This window comes from Cherax quadricarinatus, chromosome 90, assembly GCF_038502225.1.
Source record: "Cherax quadricarinatus isolate ZL_2023a chromosome 90, ASM3850222v1, whole genome shotgun sequence".
NCBI classification, from domain to species: Eukaryota; Metazoa; Arthropoda; class Malacostraca; order Decapoda; family Parastacidae; genus Cherax; species Cherax quadricarinatus.
The window spans coordinates 8,007,504-8,024,653 of record NC_091381.1 but is presented as its reverse complement, the minus strand read 5'-3'; the positions used below and the strand labels follow the sequence as shown (position 1 = coordinate 8,024,653).

The following is a 17,150-nucleotide window of genomic DNA, read 5'->3' as shown; positions in this document are numbered from 1 at the left end:
AATATGGCATTCTAACAGAACTGCTGCTTTCTTACATAGGACTGGAGTATTTCTTATTTAGAGTATGACACTGCAGCAACACTGAATAGGTATGCGATAAAGAGTCAGTGAAGTCAATGGGTGGAGGCAACGGAAAGTGTGTAAGCAAGGAGGAATTGGAATGCCGTGAAGGAAAAGATTGCTGCGAGTGTTGTGAAAAATAAGAAAGGGCATAAGGAGACGTACTGGTATCCATCTTGGTTGTCATCTCTGCAAATACTCGGAGATAGCATAAAGTGTCTCAGAGGACAAGGAAGATGCCGATACCATGACTTCAGAGACAGTTGAGGTAGAGCAAGTAGAGATCGGGGAGACTATGGAGGGAACGAAAGAGGTGTGAGAGGGGAGGAGAGTATGAACCTGGAGAGATATGCTGGTGGGGACAGAAGCATCCCGCAGTGGAACGGGAGAGGAAGAAGGCTGGAAGGGGATTGGGTAAGAAGTCTGGGGGGAAACAGGAGAAGAGGGAACCACACGAGGGAGGTGAACCTCCACCTTTGTATGAGAGTTAGAAAGAGGGTGAGAATTAGGCACTGAGGCCGAAAAGGAGAACTGTTGGAGAATTGTAAAAACTGGAGGAATGCGAATTGACTTGGGCTTAGAAGACAGGTTCAACTTCGCAGGTGATAGGCATGAAGAAGCTGCAAGTGTGTGAGGCCTTGTAGACTGAGAAACTAGCAGGCGAGATGAAGTAGGAGTAGGAAGAGGTAAGGAGGTGGGGCTTTCAGAGTGTAAAACTTCTGGTAGGCAGGGGGACTGCCAAGGTTGGAGGTCTCCTAGCTACTTAGGAATAAGGAACACGAGGAAGATTTCTCTGAAGGTGGAGCTGAGAGACAACCATAGCATAAGTAAGGCCTTTGCTCTCCTTAAGACAACGGATTTCACGTTCATTAAGATAGGCCTGACATCGGCGGAAAAAAGAAGGATGAGTTTCTTTGCAATTACAGCAAGTGGGGGGGAAGACTGCAAGATGTAATGGCAACATCTCTGGCACCACAGACCAGACACTCCATTGGAGACCTGCAATATTTAGCTGTATGTCTGAAGTGCCAACAATTTCAACACTGTTGGGGATGTAGGGACCACATCATGGACCCCAAGGCGAGATCCTGCAATATAAACAGAGTGAGTTCACAGCAGTCAACGGTTAAGTGCGCGATGTTACTGAGAAAGTGCCTCTGCCCTCGAGTGGGCAGGACATATGTATCCACTTTGAGAATTGGATGGTCCTGATGGGTTAATTGCTTTAAAATATCACCACAGCAAGACAGAAACTCATACTGTATGATGGTACATGGTAAGACCACTGCAAGAACTTAGGATAGTATCCTTGTGAACTCTAATAGGAACATTAACAATGGAAGTAAGATGGGAAAGATCATGAGCTTGATCTGCAGTCTGAACTGTAATGATGAGCTCACCACTTCGAAGAGCATAAAAGGATATACTTTGGCCAATGTGTCGTAAAAGAGCTTTACCAATACTGTGGTCTGAAAGATAATCAGTTGAAGATGTCGGTTGTAGGGAAAAGAATTTGTTCCACTGTGTACTTGTAAACATGGTGCATAAAGAAAGTGGGTGTCATGTAGGTCGTTTCTGAGTGGAATGAGCAGAAATTGAAGAATCGTCATCAGCAAATGGTCTGGAACGTTTAGGTATAGGACCACGGGTGGCTTGACCTGAGACAGGTGGGAAATCTGAAAACTGTTGCACCTTATTTGGGAAAGCTGGACACACAGTTAAAGACGTGCAAGAGGCAGAGGCACTAGAAGAAATAGGCAGAGCCTTAGCACCTGGATTATTATTATAATCAAAAAGAAGCGCTAAGCCACAAGGACTATACAGCCTTAGCACCTGGAGCAGGTGACCAAGCGTCACCAGCAGAAGGTACTCGGGTATGGGAAAAGTCTGAAGAATCGTCCAATAGCAAAGCCATGTCAAAACAGGATGCAGTAACAAAAAGGGGCCTGGGAGGAGGAGGGGGATCATGGACCGAAGACTCCATGATGTGGCACTTCTTTCTTATTATTATCCTAAAGAAAAATGGACAGAAGGAAAAAAAAAAAAAAACGAGGGAGAGCGGAGAGACAGTTACTAGAAGGCATGAAGGGCTGTAAGTTCCCCCTTTCATCCAAGAGAACTGCGAGACTGCCAGCCAGCAGTGCATACGCTACCCTTCACGTCAATTAACCAGCGCTCTGGCATAGCAACCTCACATCTACTGAGCCACCTCAGTGGACAAAAGAGAGGGCAGTAGAGTACCTGCCACAAAGCATACTTCCTTCGGCTGCCACCTCCCAGAACCGACAGGTGTCCTGCCCCACCTCCGAGGGGCAGGACACCTTGCCCCACCTCTGGGAAATCCGGGAAGGGAGCAGGGTGCCCCCAGATGATCCAGATTCCATGGGAAACTACACCCTACCCGAGGAACCCCACAGAGCAGGATGAACCACGGCACACTTCTCCCTACCTAGAAACTGTAAAGAAAGAGGGGAGGACCGTATAGGCTATAAACGGGATGGGGGGGATGGGGAGGATGGGATAGGGAAGGGGGGGATTGGGGGTAATCATGTTCAGTCTGAGGAAGGAGACCAAAAGGTCTAATTCCTCAGACCAAGAGCCTCTTCACCACACCAGAGGTCCATTACAGTAGGATTGGCATTTTTCTTACACAGAGCTGGAATATTTTCCCAACACAGGATATTATAGTCCTGTAAGACTCGAGTTTTCTTTCTCTCTGGATGCGACCTGCAACAGTCAGCTGGAACTCAGGTACTTATTTGTACTTCCAGGTAGGCAGGGACATCAAAGGTGTAAGGATGCTTGACCAAATGGTTCTCTCCTTGCTAAGAAACCGAACCCTAGAAACTGGAGTTAACCTCCAATTCCTTGGGTCAAACTTGATTACCTTACATTTCTCGCAGATACTGTATAACCTTACAGGTTTAGCACTCTCCTGTGAATTTACTTAACATGTTAAAGGTTTAATGACTAGTGGTTTATTATACGCAACACCTAGTGGCGAGTACAGTATAACTACATCGCTGTCTTATACATTGTTGCTGTCTAGGACACTCATAAGTACCTACTTTCTTATTAACACCAGTTTATACTTATTTACTTGCTGAACAAAAGTTTTCAAGTGTCCTAGAAGTCTGATTTCTTATGTTACATAAAATGCCACATGTGAAACTAATGTAACATTTTAATGTGGCAACGTTTCGCTCTCCAAGATCTTGATAAAGAATCTGGAGAATAAAGCGTTGCCACAATACAATGTCGCGCATATATATCATCTAAAATATTGTCTGAAATTCCACCAGTATTATTATGATTTATGTTCCGGTGGGCAACACCTTGCTGAAAGAACTTTCACAATCATTGTTTCTTATTTTTGCTCCATTTGTCATTGTGAATAGATTTCCGACATGTCAGTACCCACAAACATCAATAAGTGATACAGTACATAAACTCCCTGAGGTTACATTTTTCTTTTCAGAAAAATGGCATCTTTCATTTTGCTCTGTTCTCCTGGTTTTCTCATGTATTTAAACGCTAAGTTGGTAGATTTTCTGTGTCATGGCTGATGAGAGAGAACTCTGCCTGAAAACAGTCATTGAACCTTTTTCTAAAGTCTTCTTCAGAAGTTTTGTGTGGAGCTGTATTAGTTGTGCTCAAAACTGAATCTGTCTTTGTTGTGCTGACACTGGAATATAGTCAAATAGGCAGGGAAAATTTTGGTTGTGGAGATGGTGGCTGAAGAAGTGGATTCAAATATTAATGGTGTTCCTAGGCTTCGCAAGACAACATTTCCATGTGAATCTACAAGTGCCACCTGAAACAGAAAATCCTGGGTAAACATTAATTAGTAAATACAATTGTGTTTCGAGTGTGATAACCCTTAGGGGTTATGGAGTATCTAGGGAATGGATGTATGGAGTATCTAGGAGATATTCCATAACCTAACTGCTGTACGATTCTTATAAGTTTAGTATTTGCCATTTTAAACTTAATAAACGCAAGATCACTGTAAGCTTCCTTGGCCCAGATTAAATTTTTCTGCCATTTGCTACTCCATGTGCGTTTACATGGAGTATTAGGGTATAAAGGCTTAAAGTCCTTATAATTTTAGGGTATAAAGGCTTAAAGCCCTTATCACCAGTTCACACTCTTGGTAATTATCATGTTACTCCAGACCGTACATTAATGGTTATCAATGGTGCAATCTGACTACACATTCTCCGACACAATACAATTACAACAGTCAATATTTTTACTACTACTTCTAATAATAATAATAATAGTAATAATAGTAATAAAAATAATAATAATAATAATAATAATAATAATATTATTATTATTATTATTATTATTATTATTGTTGTTATTATTATGGTAAAACCAACCTGCACACAATATGCTTGACCAGGCCAGAGGGACAGCTCACTGGAAACTTGATCAGTCAGTAAATGGCCTGAGACAGAGCCGGATTGTTCCACCCAGGAGAGTAAATACTGGACACCCGATGACCCTCGTGGTGCCCAAGCTACACCCACTACTGCCAGGCTTCCCAGCTCGACACTCACGATGTCAGCTGTCCAGGAGGGATCCACCTGAAAGATATAAAAAGTGATTACTGTTGTTATCAAGGGACAGTGTTAGACCTAGGGGTGGGGGCGGGTTACGCTACTACAGTACTGGGGAACTGCAAGGAATTACTATTAATCATTTACCGGGGAAGCGTTAAACTCGTAGGTGTCATACAGTGTCTTGTAGACAGGGAATAAATATGTTTTATTTAATTACGGAGAAGCACTTAAGTATACCTGTGAGCCACGGAGGTCAACGTCCCGGTAACCCAGTCCATGATCAGGCCAAGTGTGTTTATTTAGGCACAAGCACGCATAAGCAAATTATCATAAATAGTAACACGTGTGTAAATTATCTAAGACAACCCAGAAAAGTCAAAGTGACTATATTTACACTGGTCACAAACCCGTTAGGAAATGTTTAGGTCTTAGGTTGGATCCCAGAATAATGTAGAAAATGTTGAAATTCCTTTATTTGTGCTCATCAAATAACAAACTGGACTTCAAGGTGAGAGGAAGAAAATAAAATTTAATAACTAGTTCATTTAGGAGAAAGATTAAGTATTATTAATTAACATGTAGGAATATCTTTTCATTGTGTTACTGAGTTCTTCGTACCTAAGTAACATTTTCATATAGTAGAACCTTGTTTGGTTTCTGCTATGACAACCAGAAGTAAACTTTAATAATAATAATAATAATAATAATAATAATAATAATAATAATGATAATAATAATAATAATAATAATAATAATAATAATAATAATAATAATGATAATAATAATAATAATAATAATAATAATGATAATAATAATAATAATAATAATAATAATAATAATAATAATAATAATAATAATAACATAATAGGTTGGTTAACATATTTATAAATGGATCTGTAAAAGCAGTGAAAGCCAGGGAGTCAGGGAGAGGTGCGGGACTGACAGTGAATTTGGTAGAGAGTGAGAGTTGTTACAGATGCTTTTCACTGATGACACTGGAACTGGAACTGGAACTGACCTGAGCTACGGTAAGATGGGGAAGGAAGAAGGATGGGGTAGGATGGAAATATGGGAAAGGGTTGCGATGATGGAGGGGGAAGGGTAATAAAGGTGAATGGCCCGTCCACTCTGGCCAAGTTGTGCAGAGATACTGCAGGGAGTTGTGTCGGTGTGAGGTGTTCAGGCGGCGTGTTGGGTTGGGCTTCAGGTTTCAGGCAGGAGACGACTGGAAGGGCAGTGTTGACTGGAAAAAACAGGGTTGATTGGAGCCACACCCCTGATGACACTGTTCTTTTGGGAGATCGGAGGAGGAGTTGCTGAGGTTGGCAAACGAATCTGGGAGGGTATGGAAAAGAAGGAAAGAGCAAAGCGACGAGAGTATAAAAAAAATTACAGGAATCGAGAGATTGGATATCAGATTGTCCAGATATTTGGGAGCGGACTCATCGGCAGAAGGGTCTATGAAAGATGAGGTGAACAATAGATTTAAAGAAGGGAAAAAAATTGGTGGAGCACTGAGGAATCTGTGGAGACAAAGAACTTTTTCTATGGAGACAAAAAGGGGAATGTACCAGAGTGTAGTAGTAATAATACAGTTGGAGGGGCCTTGAATTTTGCAGCGACGAGGAGGAGGAGGCTGCTGGAGGAAATAGAAATGTGTTTGAAGGCAATGTGTAGCGAGAATATTATTCAGAGATTCGCAGTTAATAGAATAGGAGGTGTGGAGTTAAAAAAATATTATTTAATAGCCGAAGAGGGTCTATTGAAGTGGTTCAGGCATTGAGAGAGGATAGAGAAAAATAGAGCGTCATTTGAACTGAAAGACAGCCGAAGTGTTAACAATAATAATAATAATGAACCATACGAAAAATGGTTACCTTGTATTCATAAGGTATTTCGGAGCCTGAGGTAACTGCAGGAGGCACAGGGTCTCCTACATCTCCAAGGTGATGAAGGTAATGGGGAGTCTTGGAATCATCATCCATATGGAGGGAGACCTGTGAGACAGCCACGAGACCCTCCTTGTTGACAGCCAGAGACAACACTGGAAGTGGACCCACAAACTGCTGAGGTGGGACGTCCCTGCTGCTGCTGCTGCTGCCTGATATCTAAAATTTGATATCAGTTATATGTTGTAAAATATTTTATACTGTTTGAGGAGAGAATCGTTATGGTAGTGAGAATATAGCCATCGTGTCAAATTATATATTAGATAATTATAGCTGGGTAATTATAGTTGTGAATGAGTATAAGATTATTACATCTAGGCAATACAGTAGTGCGCAAGTATAATTACATCTGGGTAATTATAGTAGAGTTTACTTCATTCAAAGTATTCTTGGCTGGTGGTGAAAAGGTTACGAGCAGCCTTAAGTTGAAGCCACTGTGTGGCGAAACGTTTCCTCAATAAAGATTCCTATATGTTGCATAAGTGGCTCATTCTATACACGGAAACTTATGCAGCATATGGGAATCTTTATTCAGGAAACGTTTCGCCACAGAGTGGCTTCATCAGTCCAATACAAAGAGGAAGGCGTAAGGAGAGGAGGAGTATGAGGTAATCAGTCCCTCAGCCTGGAGTCGATGTGTTCAGTCCATCAATCTTGTCGGTTTTTCAAACCATTCATCACATATACACGGAAAGTTTATAGGTTAAAGTTTTCTTGACTAACGGGGAAACAGGTGTATAAATGGAAAACAGGAATAAATAAAGGGAATGTGAATATGCTTAAAATATTTAGTCAAGAGAGGACTCTCAGCAATGGTTTTATGTTGGATAACTTAAGATTCAGTGAAGATATAGGAAGCCATTGGTTTGGTAATAGAGTTGTGGATGAGAGGAACTCCCGAGTAGCGCCACTGAAGCTAAAACCTTGTGTAGTTTTAAAAATAGGTTAGATACATACATGAGTGGGTGTGGGTGGGTGTGAGTTGGACCTGACTAGCATATGCTAATGGATCTCATACAGTGTTCCTTCCTTCTTAGGTGTATGTGACTTGGACCTGACCAGTGGCTTAGGCAGGTAGAGAACTTGGACCTGCCTCACATGGGCCAGTAGGTCTGCTACAGTGCTCCTTCTTTTTAATGTTCTTATTGACTCTCGCGTAATCGAGAGGCTTTAAACCCCATTAACCATTTATAGAATGCAGGGAGAATATACACAGAGAAGTAAACGTCGCATCTGAAAGGTTAACTTCAAAGGGTAACCTATGAGTGGTTACCAGAACTCACGAAATCGTAATGACACGATTGCTAACAAACCATACCACGGGCGGGGATTGAACTCATGGCGAGAGAGTCGTAAAACTTCAGGCCAGTGCGTAAACTACTGAACCAGCCTGCTACGTAAGATTCATCCAACTAGGTATATTTATACACCATACAGAGGTTAGCACAGACACCACTGTGACCACAAATGCACGTTTTTACTATGAATCTCCCGCCAGCGTGACCGTGACGAACTCTAGTTCTAGTCCCCTCAAAGCCGTCATCATGACTTACGCGTTAGCCTGGAGTTTTACGACTCACTCGCCACGAGTTCAGTTACCACCCGTGGTATGGTTTGCTTACCAGAATTTCTTTTTCTTTCAACTTTTCACTTTTATTTTGCTCATAAGACGAGGCCTCATCCTCTTGGCTTCAAATTTTCAACGATGGTGTACAGTAACTAGGACAAGATTCTAGGAATAACTGACACGTACAGCTGCCTTTCGACTCAAGCTATTGAACCTATTACAAGCATCATGGAATGGCTCCAGTAACCTCTGAAACCCCTTGCTGTACAGCTTCTAACATTCTTAGAAAAATAGGTGCTCTCTAGTTCATCTACGGCGGAGAGTGAATTTCAAGTGTTTTTAGGTGCGCATTTGTCAGTCTTGTGAGTAAAATAGGTGATTTTTTGATTCGCGCTAAATCACGTTTACGCTAAATCACGTTAAAGCCGTAACGGCTTGATAAAGCTCCTGGAGAGCGAAACGTCGCTACAATAAAATGTCACATTAGTTGTACTTGTGTCCTTTTACCCATCACGTTAAACATATTTAAATATACTTTTTTTTCCTATAGCTTCAGTATTTAATGGTTGATGTATCTATAGTAGATGGTCAGACATCAAACAACTTTTATTATGCAGAAATAAAAAAAAATGTGCAAAGGATTGTCTGAATATGTCAAGACCAGACTTAGCATAAACAAACCATACCCCCGGCCGGGATTGAACCCGTGGTCATAGAGTCTCAAAACTCCAGCCCGTCGCGTTAGCCACTAGACCAGCTAGCCACAATAAACCAGCATAAACCAGTTCAGAAAGAGAGCTAGAAGCATTTTAATAAATGAAGCTACATAGAAGAAGGAAAGTTAAGATAGGCAACGTTCGTCAGGAAACAGGATAAAAGTTACCTGACGCGGGTCTTACTTTCTACTGAATCTAATAGCTATGGCGAGAATAATAAGATATTACAAGGACCCCTAATGGACTCACGAAGTCGTAATGACACGATTGCAAACAAACCATACCACGGATGGGGATAGAACCCGCGATCAGAGAGTCTCAAAACGATTTCGTGAGTCATGTTGACGGCAGTGAGGGGACTTGAGCTAGAGTTCGTCACGGCCACGCTAGCTGGAGATTCGTCTGTAAAAACTTGCATTTGTGGTCACAGTGGTGCCTGTGCTAACCTTCCTATGGTGTAGAAATACACCTAGTTGGACGAATCTTATTGTGGCTAGCTGGTCCAGTGGCTAACGCGACGGTCTGGAGTTTTGAGACTCTCTGACCGCGGGTTCCATTCCAGTCCGTGGTATGGTTTACCCCTAATGGAAATAGGTCACTCTATTTTTTTAGTTATCTTAGGTAATTTACACATGTCACTATGTATGATAATTGTATCCACCTAAACGTGTGTATCTGTACGTAAATAAACTTACTAATTGATTAGCATTGAAGCTTTATACCGGTTCAAGATAATAAGATATTATGCCTCATAAACACAAGTTTTCTATATAGAATAAAACAGAAAATAAAATAATTTTTTGGGGGGTAACTTCAGTAAATGATGAGGACTCGAACAGTGACTGGTAAGCCAGTGGAAGGCCTCTGCCAAATGACCAAAGGCTCCAGCTGCGGGTCACCATATGATAAGACCCACGTCAGGAAACATTTGTCCTGTTTCCTGATAAACCTTACCTATTGTAGCAGTGGGAAGTTGGTTTTCATATTATATACATACATGCATACATACATACATACATATATATATATATATATATATATATATATATATATATATATATATATATATATATATATATATATATATATATATATATATTGCATTGTTCAAATCTCTAGTAAGGCTGATGCATGCAGGGGATGAGATGAAAAGCTGTAAGCCTTCTCCCTGAAAGCTGGCTGCCTTGGATCAAACATGTAGCTCATGCTACACGCCAAGGTATTGGTCCAGTGTGGGTAGATTGGTAAAGCACTGCGTACCTTGTCCTAAGGTTCGTAGGTTCGAGTCTCCTTCAGCCAGAGATCAGTGTTTGTGTATATTTCGCATGCTCTCGCGAATTCCTTGCATATATATATATATATATATATATATATATATATATATATATATATATATATATATATATATATATATATATATATGATGCAGTGAGATCAATACCATCTGCAGCATCCGGCATTGTCCCCACAAATAGCTTCTTGTTTGGGGCACATCTGGGAAGTGATGCCGTTGACACAATTCTCAGGAAGAAACCGAAAGAGTTGAGGAGGATGGAACAACGAATATACAATCTTGACACCCACGATGCCTTGTACCTTCTCTTAAAGTGCATGAATCTGCCCAGATTAACATATTTCCTACGATGTGCACCTTTATATGATAACTGTAATGCATGAATACGAAAGTATCCTGAGGCATATTTTTACCAAAATACTTAACCTTACTCTAGAAGATGGACAGTGGGACCAAGCCGCACTTCCAGTCAGACTAGGAGGCATTGGTGTCCGCAAGGCATCACAGATTGTACTACTTGCTTTCCTCTTCTCATGTGAACTTGTAGCAGCGATTCTCCCTGAGCTTCTTAGGGACTAGATTGGAGTCCGTGACCAAAAGTTTGTTGACGAAGCCATGATCTGAGATAATCTAACGAGCTCTAAAACTAGATCTGCACCCCCCCTATCAACTACAGTCACACTGGGATGGCCCAGTAGTCAGGGCCGGATAACCGCATAGGCAAACTAGGCATTTGCCTGGGGCCCAGCGCATTTGGGGCCCCACGGTCCAAGAGGTTCAGGGGCTCATCCAAGACTGCGCACATGGTGCAAGTGCAAAGGGGTCCCTACCTAAAAAGTTCAAGTGTTTGGAGAGTAAAATTGATTTTTAAAAATTAATCAAAACAAAAATAAATAATGAAATAAAATAAAATGAAAATAAATAAACCTAACCAGAGATGGCAACACTCAACACGCCTTTGTTTACATCAGAACAGCTGTGTTTTCCCGCTAATGGGTGAGTATGGGAGATTTCTCTCCAATTTTCTGTAGTAATTACACGTTATCTAGACTTGTACTGTGACAAATTAACTGAAGTGTTGTTGATAGACATTGATGTGTATGGATAAATGTTTGTTTTCGCCTCTAAATGTTAAGGGAGGTACCTGATAGGGTTACTTGACCAGTAAAGACGCATGGACCAGTAAAGACGCATTTTTGGTAAAAATACTATAAAGAAAAACCTAAAAACGCAAACTGACTTCCGTTTGTAGGTTTTAAAAGCACTTTGTCCTGTCTTTAAGTCTTTATCATTTCAATAACAGATCTCAATTGATTGATGTTCTACATCACTTCCGTCGCAAATGCTTAGTTTTCAAGTTGCGACGGAAGTGATGTAGAACATCAATTAATTTACTACATATTTCCCCAGAAACACATAAGCCACATCAGAAAATCGTTGGTTGGGTGAAACTGAAAATTGTCCCTGCATTCTTTAATTCTCATGTCCTTATCTATGGTGGTAGGCCATATATCATGCAAAACATAATGATTAGTTTAGTTATGAAAATGGTAATATAAATACCATTGTGCATTGTTCTTGGACTCAGTATGATTTCTGTTTAAGTAAATTGGAGATCAAGGAGGATGAATTAGTAAAATATTCGTAGCCCAAATCACTAACCTAATCTATGGTAAAAGTTCTGTATATGACTCCTTTCTGGAAACGTTTTGAATTTTTAGATGCGCAGCCAGAGGAAAGGGGGCTACAAGGGCCATATTAGCCCAATTGACAGAATTTTTTTTTTAATAATAATTAAAAAATTAATAAGAATTGATAATGAAAAATTTGTATTTGCATGATTACAGACAGTGATACATTCTCATTATGGCATCTCGTGAACGTGATGTTGGACGTTCTTATGCGAGTGAGTCACAGAAAAGAAAGAAGAAAATTCAAGAAGAAGAACAGAAAAAGAAAGATGTAGGAAGCTGCAGAAAGATCACAGACATGCTCACGAAAACAGTTTCTGATGTTACCAGTACAGTTGAATCTGCAGATACGTCAGATCATACAGGAAGCCCTCCCTCCATTATTTCTCAGCCAGCATCTACTTCTTTTGTGTCTCCTCTCAATGTCTCAACGGACATTTCATCCACAGGATTTGTCTTAAAAGATCCTGCCTCATGGCCAAATGTTATCCCAGATTCTCTACGTAATGCTTTCATTGCAGAAAACTTCAGTCAAACTCTGAACATTGACTTTAGGAAATCAGCAAGGATTTATGATGATGGAAGTCGTCGTTGTTTAAAGTCATCTATGTTTTATAGGAAGCTTGCAAATTCAGAAACTGTGGAAGGATCATGGATGGTATACTCTGAAAGCTCAGGAAAAGTGTACTGTTCAGCATGCAAGCTATTTTCTACCAAAGAAAATAACTTCACACAGGGGTTCAATGACTGGAAAAATTCCAAGCGTTTCGAGGAACATGAAAACAGCACCACTCACAGGAGCTGCATTTTAGCCAGTGTATTTCGTGCACAGAAAAAAAGGCTTATTGGATTCTCATTTGGAAAATCAAACTGAAAAAGAGCGCACTTATTGGAGAAAAGTTCTAGAAAGAGTTGTTGCTGTTGTAAAATTCTTAGCTCTAAGAGGACTTGCTTTCCGTGGAGAAAATGAGGTTTTTGGTTAGGAAAACAATGGCAATTTCCTGGGGATCATAGAACTGTTAGCACAATTCGATCCATTTTTAGCAAATCATGTGTCACGCCTTGGGAATGCAGGAAGAGGCACTGTATCTTACATGTCATCTACTATATGCAATGAATTTATTGAACTGATGACTAAGAAGGTCCTCAATAACATCATAGTAGCTGTGAAAACTGCAAAATACTTTGCAATAAATGTAGATTCAACACCAGATATTTCACATACAGATCAATTGACATTCATTGTTCACTTTGTCGACTCCAGTGGTAAACCTGTAGAGCGCTTTACAAAATTCATTCCTCTTTCAGGCCATGATGGAGAAACAATGATGAATGTAGTACTGGATACTCTACTTGAACATGATCTCTCTATTATGGATTGCCGTGGCCAGAGCTACGACAATGCAAGTAACATGTCGGGTAAATATAATGGATTGCAAGCCCGTATCAAGCAAATCAACCCACCTGCTGAATATGTGCCCTGCTCAGTACATTCTCTTAATCTTGTTGGGTCATGTGCTGCGGAGTGTTGTGTCGCTGCAGTTTCATTTTTTGGACTTTTACAAGCACTCTTAATTTTTTCTATGCTTCAACGCATCGGTGGAGTATACTCAAGTCAACAATTCATGGAGATGTCATCAAATCATTAACAACAACAAGGTGGTCAGCGCAACATGATGCAACACATGCTTTGAAAGACAGCTTTGCTGAAATACGTTCTGCTTTGATCCAAATAGCAGAGGATGAAGACCAGACAGCAACTACAAGAAGCGAAGCAGCCAGCTTAGCATCAAAATTGGAAGATTTTGAATTGGCCTTACTCTGTGTGCTTTGGGACTGTATACTGGAACGGTTAAATGCCACGAACAAGACACTTCAGAAAATTGAAATTGAAATGGCTACTTGTGCTAACCTCTATGCAGGCTTAGTGGAATTTGTAAGCTCACTTCGCAATGATGAAGCTTTTGAAATGTTTGAAGAGAAAGCTAAACTGCTGGTGAAAGACTACAGTTACCGGGCTGATCATCAGCGGTCAAGGAAGAGGAAACGCAATTTTGAAGAGCCAGACAATGAAATTGTGTTGCTACCAAGGCAGAAATGTAAGACAGCTACATACTTCTTCATTCAGGATTCACTGATTACAGAATTGGTGAAAAGAAAAGAAATCTACCAGAATCTCAATGACAAGTTTGGATTTCTGTTCAAAATTACTACTATGCCAATTGCAGAATTGAGGGAAGCTGCATTAAAGTTGCAACAACACCTTTCAGCAGATGTTCAGGACACATTTGTTGAAGAAATAGTCCATTTTTCTGGGTATATGAATCAGATTAAAGCTCCACCTGAAAAATGTGCACCCTCAGCTGCTTTGAAACATTTAAGAAATGCAGGTATCTCAGAAACCTTCCCTAATGTTGGCATAGTGTATCGCCTTTACCTAACACTTCCAGCTACTAACTGTGAAGGAGAACGTTCATTTTCTGTTTTGAAAAGAGTGAAAAACCAGCTCCGTTCAACAATGAGCCAAGACAAATTGTGTAACCTAGCCTTGTAGACCATTGAGTCTGATCTAACAAGAAATATTGATTTTCAGAATATAATTGATGATTTTGCCAATATGAAATCCAGAAAAAAGTTTATTTAAGAAGTGCCTGTGAATATAAACAATTCTTTACTTTCTTGAGTTTATATGATTTGATAGTCTTATGCATGATGCAATGATAACAGTAATGGTCAGTGATATATAAAGGGAATAATAGTGCTGTAGTGGTTATGCTGAATATAATAGGTACATGATGTCACTACTTTAATAGCCTAATCTAGTAATACTATGCTGTCTTGAGTTTATTCTCTTTAAAATGCATGATTTAACAAGATAGTTATAATGGCTGTTGGTAAATGGTTTTGGTTGTCTTGATGTACTTTCCCTATTAAATTTAATCTAAATAGCCAGAATGTATTTAATTAGACCTTAAACAGGCTCACACCGACCCCCCCCCACCCCCAAGCTGGAAGGGGTCGCTTCGCTTACCTGTAACTCAAAGGGGCCCCGCCAATCTGAATAGTCTAGGGCCCGGAGACTTCTCAATCCGGCCCTGCCAGCAGTAGAGAATATAGCGTTAACATTGCTTCAGAGTGTGTAGGGAAATGATAGAGTCTGCCTCCTGGTAGTGAGAGCTCCTCATGCAGGGGACTTTCTGTTGGCTGTTTAAAACTCCAGCCTTGGCACACCCCTCGTTCCATAAACCATCCGCATGGGGGTTGCTCTTCGACTTGCCGCCCCTGTCCTCGCCGAACACAAGTATATTCGCGGCACTGAAGCAGCAGATCGATTCGGGTACCACGGTCTTGTGTGCCATAAATCCAAGGAAGGGACTGTAAGGCATGAAGACGTTAATAACAGCCGGATGCCCAGCAATAAGGGAGTCACCCCAACTATGCAGATCTCATGGCAGCCAAAAGCGTCCAGTTGATATCACCCTTCAAGCCTGGGCAGACATCAAGCAGGTGACGTGGGACTACGTATGTGCATTTACCTTGGTTGATAATATATATATATATATATATATATATATATATATATATATATATAAATATTATGCAAATATCGCAAACCAAGCGATACAGGATGCAAAACAATCAGGGGGGAGTAGAATAATAGCTTTAAGCCTGTCGTGTTGCAATCAACACATCATCAGGGGCTTGCAAAATTGCAGAAAAGAGGAGGATGTCCAAACAAGAACGTTCCCATAGGATGTCTTCCCTGGAGTGAGTGAGTGAGTGAGGGAGGGAGGGAGAGTGAGGGAGGGAGAGTGAGGGAGGAAGAGTGAGGGAGTGAGGGAGGGAGAGTGAGGGAGTGAGGGAGGGAGAGAGGGAGGGAGTGAGGGTAGGAGAGAGAGAGGGAGGGAGGGAGGGAGGGAGGGAGGGAGGGGGAGGGGGAGGGGGAGGGAGAGAGGGAAAGAGAGGGACAAAGTAGAGAACAGAGCAAGACGTCTCATCTCTCGCCTGGACCCATCCTGGATAGATCTGTCATTTCAGCAGAACCTTCAACATAGGAGGGATGTGGGTGGCCTTACTGTTATGTATAAGGCCAATATTGTCAAAATACCACACTTGGATCCACTTCGAGGACAGCGTGAAACAAGCTTTTATGCCACAAGACAGGCAGAAAGCAGCAACTTCACTCTGGCTGTACCCTTCTCCAGAACATCACTCCATCTGAGATCATACATACTCAGGATGACTCGAGTATGGAACACATTCGTACAGCATATTGATGTCAACGACATGAAGTCAGTTGATCAAATGAAAATGCTGGCTCACAGATGGCTCCAACTTCATCCTGTTCCCTACTTGTATGTCTCATAACAATAAAAATGCTTTAAAATGAGCTGATGTAGGTAACAGCTCTTAGCTTGCCAATAAAGTTAGGAATCCTTAACCTGTAAATAGCTTGTCAATAAAGCAAGGGATCCTTAACCTTGTCAAACCCTGTGTAAAAAAAAAAAAAAAAAGATAGATAGATAGATAGATAGATAGATAGATAGATAGAGAGAGAGAGAGAGAGAGAGAGAGAGAGAGAGAGAGAGAGAGAGAGAGAGAGAGAGAGAGAGAAAGAGAGAGAGAGAGAGAGAGAGAGAGAGAGAGAGAGAGAGAGAGAGAGAGAGAGAGAGAAGGCAGACATCTTTGCTGAACCTGTAAATAGCTTGTCAATAAAACTAGGGATCCTTAACCTTGTCAAACATTGTGTAAAAAAAAAAAAGAACACTTTGCTACCAAAATGCAAGTTCCTGATCCAGCAAGGGACCCTCCTTGGCTAGCTGCAAGAACTGTGTCAAAACTTTCAGTGGTGACAATAAGGCAGGAGGAGGTGCATTTCCTTCTTAAATCGCTTGACCAAGAAAAGGCTGTGGGCCCAGACAAGTTGAGCCCAAGATTGCTGAGAAGATGTGCAGACCAGCTAGCAGCACCTCTAACTCGCATCTTTCAGCACTGCCTAGTACAGTGTAAATGGCCCTCTTTGTGGAAAAAGGCAAATGTAGTCCCTGTTCACAAAAAGAAGAGCAGAGCAGAAATCAGAGCAACTACAGACCAGTGTCACTCCTGTCAATCACTGGTAAGATCCTTGAGACAATAATCTCAAGACAAATGACAGAGTTTTTTGACTACCACTCACTACTTTGTGATCGTCAATATGGCTTCAGGAAAGGTTACTCTGCTGCTGATCTGTTGTTAAACCTCTCCACTAAGTGGCACCAGTCACTGGATGAATCCAAAGTCAGCTGTGTGGTAGCACTGGACATTG

General features: G+C 41.1%; 1 protein-coding gene across 1 annotated transcript; it reads right to left on the bottom strand.

Annotated features, from left to right (window-relative positions):
• Positions 1-2,520: 2,520 nt before the first annotated feature.
• Positions 2,521-8,120, bottom strand: LOC138855336 (uncharacterized). The gene is made up of 4 exons (XM_070104246.1): positions 8,082-8,120; positions 6,506-6,736; positions 4,446-4,652; positions 2,521-3,874 (listed from the first exon to the last, which is right to left on the bottom strand). Exons 1-4 carry the CDS (start codon positions 8,118-8,120, stop codon positions 3,704-3,706), a joined length of 648 nt encoding a protein of 215 aa, XP_069960347.1. The 3' UTR covers positions 2,521-3,703.
• Positions 8,121-17,150: the final 9,030 nt, after the last annotated feature.